This window comes from Phalaenopsis equestris, unplaced genomic scaffold, assembly GCF_001263595.1.
Source record: "Phalaenopsis equestris unplaced genomic scaffold, ASM126359v1 Scaffold000188, whole genome shotgun sequence".
NCBI lineage: Eukaryota > Viridiplantae > Streptophyta > Magnoliopsida > Asparagales > Orchidaceae > Phalaenopsis > Phalaenopsis equestris.
Genome location: NW_018164630.1, coordinates 779,806 through 794,547, shown reverse-complemented (window position 1 = coordinate 794,547; position 14,742 = coordinate 779,806). Strand labels below are relative to the sequence as shown.

The 14,742-nt window shown below is 34.1% G+C and overlaps 1 protein-coding gene across 4 annotated transcripts in view; it reads right to left on the bottom strand.

Annotated features, from left to right (window-relative positions):
• LOC110022404 (SAP-like protein BP-73) overlaps positions 1–13,552 on the bottom strand; it is a 15,481-nt gene extending 1,929 nt beyond the window's left edge. The window contains exons 1-3 of one of the 4 annotated variants that reach the window (XM_020721325.1): positions 13,365–13,552; positions 13,215–13,288; positions 12,338–12,431 (exon numbers count right to left, since the gene is read on the bottom strand). In XM_020721325.1, coding sequence (XP_020576984.1) covers positions 12,338–12,374 — 37 coding nt within the window. In that variant the 5' untranslated portion in view covers positions 12,375–12,431; positions 13,215–13,288; positions 13,365–13,552. Of the gene's footprint in view, positions 1–12,337; positions 12,435–13,214; positions 13,289–13,364 lie in introns of all 4 variants that reach the window. The other 3 variants (XM_020721324.1, XM_020721327.1, XM_020721326.1) reach the window with 3 other exon arrangements.
• Positions 13,553–14,742: the final 1,190 nt, after the last annotated feature.

Here is a 14,742-nt window from a genome sequence, read left to right as displayed (position 1 = left end):
ATATATATATATATATATATATATATACTTTAACAAAGAATGGGAGGAGACTATTATACGAGACTCGAGCCACTCCTAATATGCCTAACAATTCGTGTGCCACCTCCTCAAGGCCAACTGTGTCAGAGAGGATTCAAACTCTCGGCCTGATGGGTCTTATACCGTGGATGCCAACAGGCTGGGGTACTATATATATATATATATATATCTATATATATATATTAATCGACAGACGGAAATACCGATCAACCCCTTTGCGTAAACCCCGCTAGGTCTAAGAGCCGAAGCGGTGTGCAAATAATTCGAGCACCAAACCCTAGAACTAAGGGGACTTACGAACTTCAAAGAGACCGTTCTACCAAATGCCACGAAATGTGCAGCATATATATATTTGTGTGTGTGAGTGCCACCAACTATGTGTGTGTGCGCGCGCGCTTAGGATATAATAAAAAAGAAAAGAAAAAAAACTGAATATAATACAACAACGAAGAAAATCAAAGGAAATAACTTAGAATAGTCAGAATTAAATAATAGTCATTACTACCCATTAAAATATTCTAATATTCACCCTCCAGTTGAGCATAGATGTCAGACATGTTCAACTTGAACTTAAAATCATCGAATAATGGTCGAAAAAGGTTCTTTGTAAGGATATCCGTCAGTTGGCTACTCGATGACACAAACAAAACGCAAATTTTCCCGAATTCAAGTTTTTCCTTAATGAAGTGTTGGTCAATTTCAACGTGTTTGGTGCAATCATGTTGTACTGGATTATGAGCATAGCTAATAGTTGTCTTGTGATCACAAAACAACTATAGGATAACGAAGACTGACATATGCATTCTTGAAGCATGATGCGTAATCAGAGAGCATCACAAATTCCCAGTGGCGTTGATCAAAATTCTGCTTCAGCACTGCTCCGGGCAACCACAGACTGCTTTCCCCAAACAAATGAGTAGTATCCCAAGATAGATCATCGATCATGGACGGATCTGGCCCAATCAACATCTTTGAAAACACCAATATTGTGAGAGGTGTGGCGAGAAAAATACAAATATGAGTCTGTTGTGTCTTTTAAATAGTAGAGAATCTGGTGGATAGCTTGATGATGGTGGTCATAGGGGACATGCATGAATCTACTTACTACCCCAACTGCATGGCATATGTCGGGGCGTATATGGGCAAGGTATACGAGTTTCCCCACAAGACGCTGGTAGCAAGTTTTGTTTCAGGAGTTGCCTTGGGAATATCAAGAAGCTTTTCATTTGGATCCATCAGGATAGCTACTGGTTTGCACAGAAGAAGATTGTTCTCTGTCAAAAGGTCAATGACATTTCCCCTAGGCAAATGCCAAGCAACTTCCATACCTAAGAAGTACCGAAAAGATCCAAGTCATTCATATCAAAGGAGGCGGCAAGAATGTCTTTCGAGATTCCAATGTGAGTAGATCATTCCCTGTGAGAACAATATCATCGACATAAACGATAAGAATAGTTATCTGATTGTTAGAGGAATGTCGGAAGAAGAGTGTGTGGTTTGATTGAGCCTGAGTGAATCCATGATCTACCACCACCTTTGTGAACTTCCCGAACTATGCTTGTGGTGACTATTTTAGTTCATAGAGGGACTTTTGCATTCTACATATTTGCCCCTGGGAGGCAGTGGAGTCAAGCCTGGAGGAAGGGCCATGTAAACTTCTTCTATAAGATCACCGTTCAGGAACACATTTTGAAATCAATCTGAAATAGAAGCCAATCCATATTCCACAGTCAGGGATAAGAGAACTCGAATAGTGTTTAATTTATCCACTGAAGCAAATTTTTCCTTGTAGTCAACTCTATAAGTCTGTGAGTATCATTTGGCGACCAACTGTGTCTTATTGCGTTCAAAGGATCTATTAGATTTAAACTTGACGCTTAAAAATCCACCGGCATCCCACTGTTTTCCTGCTCCAAGGAAAATAAAAAATGTCTCAAGTATGGTTTTGCTCAAGGGCATTCATCTCCTCCATGATAGCAGCTTTCCAGGTCGGCTCTGCTAAAGCAACCTCAATAGTAGATAGAAGCTAATGATTTGTCAAGACCGTACCAAATACTCTTTAGTTTGACGATAATCTGTAAAAGGAGAAAGTTTGACACAGGATAGAGAAAACATGTCTGATTGTGTACCTTACTAGGAGAACTCGCTTCCTCATTTTGAGTTGGAACAATGTTAGAGATGTCGTCCAGAGCGGATTCAAGGTCCAGCAAGGTGTTAGAAAGCTCCTGAGTAGGTGCATGAGAATGAGTGTGTCGAATGTAAACACGGGGAGTGGGAGGGTGTGTAGGTGGAATCAGAGGAACAAAGGGCTCTTTAGTGATATGAGAGGTGGCTGGAACAAAAAAAAACTAAAGTTTCTTTGATGGTAGGTGACGTAGGGGGGAACATCCACAGGAGTAGAGTAAGAAATGATGTCCAAGTACTCTAGCTCCCCCTCACTTGAGGTCGAGTTAGGAAAGTAGGGAACACTTTGAAAAAAAGAGACATCGGCACTCACATAGACCTTATTTGTAGTAGGGTCCCCTTTTGTGTGGCAGAGTATCCTAGAAAAACACCTTTTATGAACTTGAGATCAAGTTTATTCTGAGTTTGGGCTATGTTCCGAACAAAGACTGTGCAACATAAAATTTTGGGGTTAAAGTGGAGAAAACCCGGTTGTTAGAAAAGAACGATCTCAAGACAGATAAAGGGGTACGAAAGTTGTGAATTTTTTTGTGGACTAATTATGAGATTAAGTTGTGGTAAGAATGGAATCATTCCAGAAACACTTTGGGACATTATAGTGAAACATAATGGAGCGAGTAGCGTAGAGGAGATGTCAGTTTTTCTTTTCGGTTACATATTTTGTTGAAAAGTGTCGAAACAACAGCTATGATAGAGGATGACCTTACTTAACAAGAATTCTCCTAATATTAAGTTAAAAAATTCACGAAAATTATCAATCCGAAGAAGTTGAATTGGAGTTTTGAATTAGATCAAAATGAAGGTGTGAAAGCTTTTGAAAGTGACAACTTCAAATTTATCTTTTAAAATATAGACATATATCATCTGAGTGTGATCATCAATCAAAATAAAAAATCATTGTTTCTTGGTATAGCTAAAGGTGCGAGAGGGCCCCCATAAGCCACTTGTGAATAAGAGAGAAAAAAGTGAACAGTGGTGTAATTGTGGGGTGGATAAGGGACACGATGATGTTTAGCTAATTGACAGGTTTTACATTTGAAAATAGAAGAATTTTTGGTAATAAACATCAGTGGATACAATTACTTTAAATATTAAAAACTAGGATGACTTAAACGACTGTGTAGCAATATAATAAGACAATCAGTGGATTGAGATAAACTGAAACTACTGGATGGAGTGTCCTATTCTCAGTGTTTTTTTTCTTGAAAGATGTAGAGCCCGCCAATCCGCTTAGCAGTTCCAATCATCCTCCCCAAACAATGATCCTGAAAAGATATATCAACTTACTGACTAATAAAAGGTTACATTTCAGCAAAGATACATGTAACACAGATTCTAGAGTTAGGTTTGTTGTTAAAGCCATAGAACATTTATCAACAATAGAACTTTGAGACCATCAACAATTTTAACAGTATATTTTCTTAACAAGGACAGTATGTTGAAAAGGCTTGAGAGCTTCGCTTCCAATCATGTGATTTGTAGTACTTGAATCAATGATCAATGGACTAGAAGGGGCAAAAGAAATGAAAGTCATGGGATTGGTCTTGACAAACATGGGAGGTTGACAGGTCGGAAGAGAGTAGGGTGGATCCAAGCATCTTAATTAGTTCCTCCATTTGACTCTTCAGAGAATTGGAGGATTCTGGATTGTTCTGGGTAGAGGTCGATTGTACCGTGTTTCATTCAAATGTCGTGGTGAGACCCTTAGCAGTGAAAGATTTGGTTGTATGTTTAGATGCAGGTTTTACGAGTGTGGTTGGGTGACAGAAATCATAAGTAGGGTGATCAGCCTGGGGTTGAGCACTTTTAGAGACCAAGGTGGATGCTTCGACAGACTAAGTGGAAACACCAAGCATTACAAGTCTCTGGCTCTCTTCGCGACGAACCTCAGTGAAAGCAATGCGAGTAAAAGAAAGAGGATCCTGACCAAGAATATGGCCCCAGACTTCGTCAAGATCTTTGTTGATGTCTGCCATAAATTAGAACATGCGGTTTTTTTTTATAATTTTTTGAAAAAGAGACAAATCGACCGGAGATTCCCAAATGTAGTCATAACATAAGTCACATTCCATTCATAAAGCAATTAGATCATTATAGTATTGGGTCACGGTCCTAGATTGTTGTTTTGTCCCACAGATTTTCTTAGATACATCATAGAGTTGATTGGAATTCCCCACATCCAAGTAGAAATCACGGACTGTCGTCCAGCTGCACTAGCGGAAGAAAGGAACATATGTGATCGGTCAATCAAAGTTTCTATGGAGTTGATCAACCACGACATGACAATGGAATTATCCACTTTCAAAGTTCTATGCGTTGGGTCCGTCTTTGAAGGTTCACGAATCATACCAGTGAGATGACCAAATTTCTCACGCCCTTGAATAAACAAAGATACTGATTAGGCCATTAGAGAAAGCTGTCGTCGTTCAACTTATGAGTTGTGATCAAGAAATTCATATTAGTTTTTGGTCCTGCGGTCTGCAAGGGAGCGGAAGTTGGAGTCGATCCTCTAGTGGAATCAAGACCGCCTTCTGAGGGTGATACATTGAAAGAATCAGCCATGATTCAGACTGAACCAAATGATATGTTGTTGTGGTTTTGAGCTATCGATGAATTTTTGTAGAATCACGACAAACGAATACAACCGCAGAAATTGCAGGTAGCAGGATAGCTGCAGGAATTCTTCCTGTAGAATAGCCGCAGCAGTATGCAGAATAGCGGATGGCTTCATGCAAAATAGCGGATAGCTTCTTGCAGACAAAGATTGTTTGTTCTGGCCAAAACAGCCGATAGCTTCCTGCATAGCAGAAAACAGGCGGATGGCTTTCTGCGGACAGCGGCTGCTTGCTGCAAACAGAACAACGGATGGCTTCCTGCATAACAGAAACCAGGCGGGCTTCCTGCGGAATAGATCAGGTGGGCCTTCCTGTAGAACAAAACTAAGCGGCTGCAGAACAGAAATCATGCGGGCTTTCCTGCAAAACAGAAACCAAACGGGCTTCCTGCAGAACAGAAACCAGGAGGGCCTCCCTACAGATCTGCAGATAAAACCAGGCGGATGGCTGTCTGTCTTCTTGTAGTTCATCGGACCGACAGAGGAGGTCACCGGCTAGGATAACAAGGTGGAGGCGGCGGCTGCGGGAACCGACAGAGGAGACCTGGGGGCTACTGGATCTAGGGTTTTGCTCTAATACCATGTTAAAATATAGAACCCAAGAAACTTTTTATTGATACAAAGAGGAATATATATACTCATTAAAGGATCAACTAGAAAAAAAAAATTTAAACTTAGGATATAATAGAAAGGAAAAGAGAAAAACTGAATATAATAGAAAAAGGAAGGAAATCAAAGGAAATAAATCAAAATTAAATAATAACTATTACTAACCATTAAAATATTCTAATAATATATGTATAACCTCGCCTATTCTAAAATTGAAATATATTATCTACAAATAAGCTTAGCACTGAATCAGATTCTAAGAAAATATGTAAAAAAAAGTTAAAAAGAATTCCGAAGTATTTTCAAAATCAATGTTTGCACACTCCTATTATTTTCCACAAAAATTCATTTTCTTTCTTTTTTCAATACATAGCCTTGTTAAAGCCAAACATTCATCACGAAAACTCAATGGTTGCTATGACAACATGCCAAGTTGAAAGTAAGATGATACACCACTAATCTATAGCTCTCCAGCAGCTCCGGTGAGGGAGCCAATCCAACTAATACCACAACGTAGAGATTAAATGATTATGTAACCCTGCAACTAACTGAATAACTTCGCTTAAGCACCCCCACCCCCCCAATTTTGTCACATAAAATGATGACTGTTCATTAAATAACAGAAAATAAAACTATATGCATGGCCAAGGGATATATCATTTATATGTTTGTAATTAGCAATTGCTATATTGGTTCAACCATATATAAGCAAAGGCTTTTAGCTTCAAAATTCAATTTCAACTTTCTGCAGTCTCGCATTTGAGCAGTGTATTAATTATAGACTATACAAACAAAAATTCTGCGACTTCTCTCGACTTCGGCTGAGCAAAATACATGTTCGTACCAATGTGAACCAGACGTTTCATGTGCTCGGTAAACAAAGATTACAGCTCAGACCACCGGTTATGCTCATTCGTAAAAACATGCGCGCCCTTTATATAAGAACACAAAGACTTGCCAAGGATATCAAACTAAACAGAATGATATAAAATGACCAATTATGTGGCAAAAACTCTTTGAAAATCAATCAAATGGTCCAATTAGGACCGGGTTGACTTCAGTACAAGCTTGACCTGAAAAATATGAGTTCAAATAAGATTTGATGCATACTTTTTCGGTTCAGAAAGCCATATTTAAATGCATTATTTTACATTAAGATGTATTGTTGACTCAAACCACCTTACTTTACTTTGTAAGCAAGTTACAGAGGAAAGGTTAATGTTTCACCAACACAAAAAAGAATGAAGTTCGTAGATAGCATTTAGGATCTTAAATCTTATTAGAGCATTTCAAGCCACTCATCAATCCCAAAATAAATTTAAAATAAATAATTCAAATTAAAAAAAAACTATTATTTCATTTTCAAATCTTCATCCTCACTAGATGGAGATATTTATAAAACAAAGCCGTGATTACATTTTTTTTAAAATACATAACTTAAAAATGTTAACAAAATTGTACACATAAAATCTATATTATTTATTAAAAATAAATTTATAAATATTAAAAGATTACTCTCAAATAAAATTTCTTTAATAAATTTAAAAATTCTAGCAATGTTAAATATTTACCAAAAAATTTCAAAATTTTATAACTTTCTCTAAGAATATAAAATTTATAAATATTAAATAAAATTCTACCAAATATTTTTAAGAAAATTTAAAATATGTATATTATTCTAACTTAAATCTTAAATTTAAAAATTATATTTAAGAAAATCTTTTCAGCAAGAATTTAGAAATATTTTTTAAGTTTCTTCCTTGATAAAATTTCTATATATAGTAAATAAAGTTCCATTTTTTTTTAAATTTATTGCAAACATTTTTAAAAATTTTATCATAATTATCTAAATAAAAAAGGCAGACCACCCTTAGTCATCCATTTAATGGGCAACCAAGAAGGCTATCTTGATTTTTTTTTTCCTGACATTCATTTACTAAATAAATTTTAATAAATACTTCATATTAAAATTTGCACATGATTCAGTCGATCATTTTGTACAAAGCATTATTCAAGTTTTGTCAATCGTAATTGAACATTTTCCACGATCGCAAAAGAATAAAGTATTCTATCTGCCTGATTGTTGAGTCTCCCTTAACATCCTCAATCAAATCCATATTGTTCTCCATGAAATATTACGATTTTGTCATGAGGATTGAGTATGTTGCATTGAAGTTGAAGAAATTTCCTCATTATGTATTTTCTTAAACGAGTGGATGAGGCAGAATATGGTTATTGAGATATAGAAAAGACCTATGTAGATGAGGAGAGCTTGCATAAATAATAAAAGGTGGCTATAAACAATAATGAGTTGTCACTAAAGTTGATACAGAAGTTTGAGAAACTAGCATGGAAGACAAACAATGAGATCTACAATCTACTGTTAGTGTGCCAACAAAAGTGCCCACAAAATCCTTAATTATAAATATATGTGTAGCATTAATTATATGACATAGTCGAAACCGCATTATAAATATATGTGTAGCATTAATTATATGACATGGTCGAAACCGCCTCTGCTCTCATCATATCAAAGCTCCCTCTAAAATTCATCAAAGTCAAGCATCAAAGGTGCATCCAATATTTGTCGAAGCCGAAAATCAATAATTCCCTCTTTGTTTGTCGAAGCTGCACATCAGAGATCGTTCCTACATTTGTCGAAGCCGAGAGTTGGAGTTCTTTTTTATTCATCAAAGCTAAATATCAACCCTCTAAAGCAGAAGTCGCAAGCTTCCTTGTCGCAACCTAAGCAAGACTCAAGCATGTTCAGTGAAGTCGATCCAATACCCACGAATATTGTGATTTTATTCATCGAAGCAAAGTGAAGTCAAAGCCGCTCTAATTTTTTAGGTTATAATTTTTTTTTACTATTTAAAGATAATTGTTATATAGAAAAGTTAAATTTTAATTTAATTAATTCAACAAAGTGTAATCGCATAATATTTTAAATCCTAGCAAATAAGTTGGCCAAATTCTTTTGAAATATATAATGTTTAATTATGAAAATTAATTTTTAAAAGTATGTTGGTTCATAATATAAGTTAAATTTTACTCTTGTATACTTTATTTTATTATGTCTATAGTAAAGAATAATGAAAAAATTATATTTTTATTGTGATGTTTTATTAATTATAAAAATATATCCATGATGTGTCATGTCCTATTTTTTTTCGATTATGTGATATTGTCGTATCGTGTCATATCGTGTTCATATCTCTGTGTCTATTTCCATGCCTCATAGGATGTGATCAAGGCAAACGCAGAAGGGTGCAAATGGGTGAATATTGCGGACATAGCTTGAATGATAATAGTACTTGTCACGGAATATATTGACAGATGTGTTAAGTCACAAAAAGAAGATTGCCTAGAGGGAGGCATATCGATATGGCAAGGATCGACGGAGGTCATAGCTCGACCGTTAAAACAAAACAAGGGATCATAATGAAACTTGCTATGTCAAGAAGGAGTCTGGTCAAATGCAGAGGTGGTCAATGAAACAAGCATAGATTCTTAACGAATATGCCAACATTAGGATCTTAGATCCTAATAAAGCTATTCAAGCTACTCATCACTCCCAAGATAAGATACAAAAGAAGAATTGACAAAAGGGTGAAATCTATTCATTCATTTCCATATTTTTCATCCACTCTAAATGGAGGAATTTATCAAAAACAAAACTAACTCAACTCACGCCCAACTATCTTTTAACACTTGACCATCATCCTTAATATAACAATAAGATTCACAAAAACAGCGAATAGAAGTGCAATCGCATTGGCATATGTAGTCATGCAGACAACCACTCTGTAAAAGAAAACCTAATAACAATAGTAAGGATAGAAAAGAAAGGAAAGGAAATAGTAATAAAAGGGCATTTTACATATGTTACTTTTATATAAAACCAATAACCAAGTATAAATCATTTTACATATTGTCCATATCAAATGAAATAGATATAAATCAGATTTTTAATTGACCACAAATCCACATGAGAATACCATACATGGTTTTGAGTAATCAACCAAATTAATAATCCTCTCTAAATAATGATCCAACAAAAACAACAACAACAAAGCCTTAATCCCACTACGTGGGGTCGGCTACATGAATCCTTTTTCTCCATTGCGTCCTATTCAAATAATGATCCAAATTAAAAAAATAAGTTGGTAGAATTTTTTATTATTCATGTCAATATCTAACAAACTGATAACATTAATTGAATACCCCAATTGATTGAGATTTTACAGATAAAGATCTACTTCATTTTTTCTACCTTATGCTAAAATGTGAGGAGATTTGAGAAAAGAGAGACAATGAGAGAACTGGCCACTATAGAAATCAATAGTGAATGGGAACGAAAGCATCATTGCTTCTTATAGCAACCTCTGGAATTGAACCATTGGTAAGGTCTGCAAAATATACGATGGCAGATAAGTAATTTAATAAGATGCATTTTCAAAACGCTTATACAAACCACCATTATCATTTATCTTGACCTAATTATATATATAATAACAACTGTATACCATCTTAAATGATATATTCCCTTGGATCTTCTAAGAGGGGTGGCCAATCATGTCATCAAAATGAGAAAATTGGGGAAGAGCAATTTGGATGATTCTTTGATTTTCAATTTTTTCACACCCCCTTATCCTAAAATTTGAATTTCACTCCTTCACAAACTGATCCCTCCTTTTAGAATAGCATTACCCTTCTTTATAGGGAGTAAGGAGTCAGTCGGTTTTAATGAATCAATTTGCAAATTGGTCAAATCAATTGCAACTAAAATCCAAAATCCAGAAAATCAAACCAATCAAAATTTTAATAAAACCGAACCAACCAAACCAAGGTTTCATTCATTTTAAACGGTTTGGTTATGAATAAACCAAAATTAATTGTTTGCTAGAGTTTGAATATGAACAATCATTATAAATTACAAGTCTTAAATGAATTATATCAATTTAATTTCATGAATCAATCATTTATTTTAATCAAATATTGTATAAATGATAAACAACTATTTATTTTTCATGAAATTAACATATAGGATGATATACATACATACCACTTAATTCCTATGTATTTACATATCTAACACCTAAACTTTAATTTTTAAATTAACGACGCATAAATTATGCATGAAACATTGTATTTCATTTTTTCTAAAATTAAAGTGGTGGTATTTTTAATGAGATATAAAATATTTTGGAGTTATAATTGTAAAAAAGTAGAATTGATGTGTTAGATATATAAATACATAGGAACTGGGTGTTATGTACATAAATGTACCTAAAATATAATAAAATTTTTTAATAAATTTTGATTTTTCAGTTTGTTAGGTTAAATGCAAATTCAAACCGAACCAATAACCGAAAACCAAATATTAAGGTTTTAAAAAGTAAAAATCGAAATATATTTTTGAAACCAAACCGGAACAACCAAACTTAGTTAGTTCGGTTTGATTTTTTGGTTTTGACTAAATAATGCACACCCCTACTTCTATGGTTATTTTTGGCATTTTGTACAGCCTCTTGAATCACATCATGTAGTGACAGTCTCTCTCCCTTCTTCTGAATTTCAAGTCATTGAAGATGGTCTAATACAATAATGATGGGTAACACATATGGATGCATCAATCTTATTCTTTTTTAACTAGATCATGAATCATGTGGGTTTAGAATTTTATATTCCTCCCAAAACCAACCATTAATCTATGCAAACAAAAAAATGAAATTTTTGGTTTGCTTTGTGGAAGTGAATTTTTATCTTGTTCTTGTAAAAATCAGACTAAGGCGACTATTGTTGAAGAATGTGAGATTTTGATTGCATTTTTTAAGATAAATTATTTTAGGCATACAAGAAATTTTTTTGCGATGCATCAAGTTATAAAAGTTTTATATTCATATTTCCCACCTCTTTCTGAGTTTGATGACAATTTTGGTGTTGTTTCAATAAAAAAATTATTATTGTATGTTTCGAGAGAAAACCTATACGCCAAAAAAAAATACATCTAAAAACAAACTACATCACTTTTTATGAGGTGGACCAATAAAACCACTCCCTAAGTAAAATCATATGACACTACCCATATGTTGATCGGCGAACCTAAGAAAAGGGACTCCCACCCCCTCCTAAATTTTTTTTACAAAGGTTTTTGATTGTTTGTGTAGGTCCAACTACTTTCTAGAAGAATAAGTAAGATTCTGTTCGTTTATTGACAGCTTTAATGAAACTATAGTTTAACATGCTAAAGCCAACTAGCAAAAACAAAATGAATGAATTAACCAATATTTCAAAAATATCAACAAATATACAGCTCTAAGCCATTGAGTATTCATGGCAATGACAAGCAATGTAAATAGAGTAAGCCACCTAATCTACAAATATCAATTCTCAATAAGTTTCTCTCCTATTTAAGACAAGCAATGTACATAGAGTAAACCTTACTTTTCAAGTGATGGTAATCCTTGTTACTATATTCTTAGTTTGCTTCAATCTTATTTCAGAACATACCGGTTGTGTATGTTATGCCTGAACAAACATATTGTTTGAAACTTAAAATTCATAGAGATGTGTGGATGTATTTTGTGGTGTCCTATTATGTGCAAGTATTTTTATATTAAGTATTTCTATATTATTATATTGGGTTTAACGTTTAATTTCTTACTCTTTCACAATATGAAAAATTTGGCATAGGTGCAATAAAGATAGATATGGAGGGACTTCTTGGGAGAAAAGTCGTTAGAGCCAGCATGTTCAAGTGTGGAAGCCAGTGCAACAATTAGCAAGAATGAAAAGCACATTACAAGACCAAAGTGGCCAAATGATCATATTGTGGTAGTTAAATACGCAATTCACTATCTTCAGAACAATTTATGTATGGGAAAATACCTGATGGGAATCCCAACGAAGAAATATGGACTGGCATTATTTCTGTTTTGAATTGCTGGCTTGAAACAACATACTCCGTTGCAGTTGTTAAGACCTGCTTCAAGAACATGATAACAACTTTCAAAAATGTTAATCAATAGAGTAACAGAAGTGGGAGGGGATGGGATAGATCTATGAAAAATCTGGTTTAGTGATTTTGATCTAATCCATTATCAGCTCAAAATCAATTTATGAATCAAACATGTTCAAATTTGACCCGCTCAACTTCAATTGGCTCATTTTGATTTCAGGAAAACTCAAAATTATAAAAATATATTAAATTTGAGTAAAAAAAAAAAACTTATTTCTGGTACACAATGAAAAAAATACAAAAACTTGCAAGGAGGCAGAGGAGATAGGGTGATGTGAGGTGTGAAGAAATCTTTGCTGCGTAAAAGAAGATGGCTATCAGAATACAAAGCAAAGCGTTTTCTGTTGCACAATTTACTCATCTCAGTTCAAAAAAATAGATGGAGTAAATTTTTTTGCATTTTCCTCCTCACAAAATTATCCACTCGCCATTTTCAATCTTTAATTCATCCATCAAAGTCAGCATCACCATACTTGTTAACCCCTAATAAATTTTCAAACATGCTGTCAAAAGCAGTTGCTATGAAAAAAAAAAAAACCAAAAGCCATTGCAAACTCTGAAAAGGAAGTGCAACCATAGCAAGATGCTGCCAGGCACTTCAATATAAATTAATTCCATTTCAGGATACAGAATGTCCGTTAAAAAATAAAATTTAACCTAGCACATCATTATTTTGTTGTTGGAAGCAAGAACCAGTCCCTCACAGTACCCTTCTAATACAACCTAGTAACAGATTGAAAACTTAAATGCAAATGCTCGTACCGCCAGTGAGCTTCTCTAAAAGTTCAATATTTCACCGTCCGGGAACTCCATGCTTTCGCCTAATTCGCAAAACCCGACTGGGTAAAGATAAGTATGCGCAACACTAGAATCTGAATAAATCCATAACTAAACTACCTCTGAGAACGACGGGCGTAGAGTTGAAGGTTGCAGAGGAGAGGAGACGGGGCCGGTGCGAGCTGTGGTGAAAGAAGATTCCAGTGATAGAGGACTGACGGGTTATTGCGGCTGCGGGGATAAGTTATCTAGAATTCCTGCATTTAGGTTAACCGGTGCAGGTTGGATGCTCGCCATCTTAAGTTCCTGTACACCAAGGCTCAAATACAACGCTTTATTCAAAATCCAACGGTTAATAAAGAAACAATGCATCAAAGATATATGTGAAAGCTAAAAATAAGGAAAAATTATTGCGTCCAGAGAGCGCACTCAGCTCTACATGCGAATATCAATTCGCAAATGTCACATGTCAATTATTTTTTTATTATTATTTTATTCTAGAGAATTCATAAGAAACTGTGATAATAATGGTGTGGCTCGACTCGGCTTGTCATAGGATATTGGTGTGTCAATTTAACCTAGGAAAATATTGTTAGAAATTTAAAAACGCATTAAGAAAAGTTTTACAACCTCAGGGTTTTTGTTTAAAAAGTTTGTTCATAGTGAAACATCAGGAAGAAATTGTTGTGGTTGCCGAAAGTCGCGAAAAAATTGTGAGAATGGATAAAAAACATAGTGGTAACTTGAATAGATCTCAGGTCATGTCTTTTTCTCTTTTTTGTGATCATATTATAGACATGAACTCATTGGTAAGTTCGAAACAAATTTTGTTTATATTGTCAATCTGAAAGCTTTTTTTTCATAGTGTTTTAATGCATTTAATATTTAATATCCAATGAGATCTTATTATATGGGTGCTGATAAAATGTAGAGATATAACCATATTTTTACCCACCGAATTAGTTAAGTTGAAGTTCGCTATAAAAACTTTGACTTTTATTTTGTAGTATATTATTGTATATATTATTGAACGTTTTATCAAATTTAACCTTGCCGAAATGGTTCTAGTTATATATTTAGAAAACATAATTTAAAATAACTAAAAAATGAAGAAGATCATTTTGTAGGATTTAGTGTACATTTTCTTTTTAAATTTGGTTTGTGTTTGAAATAAAAAAAATTGTATATAGAAAGAATGAATTTTTTTTTTGTACTTTTCATCAATCCTATGAATGGTTGATTTATCCCTCGTACAATCAAGTAGTGTTAGTTATACTAACTTATCTCATGTAATTGATGCAACGTGGTTGTACTGAAACTAAATAAGTAATGTTGTCTCAGTTGTAAGAATTTTGAATAAAAATAAAAATATTATAAGAAGAAAGAATGATTTTTAATTTTTTTCCTTTTGCATCATTCCTAAATTTGGTTGATTTATCTCCTATACAATCATGTTGTGTTGGTTTTATTGATTTATCTCAGTTTAATCGATATAGCA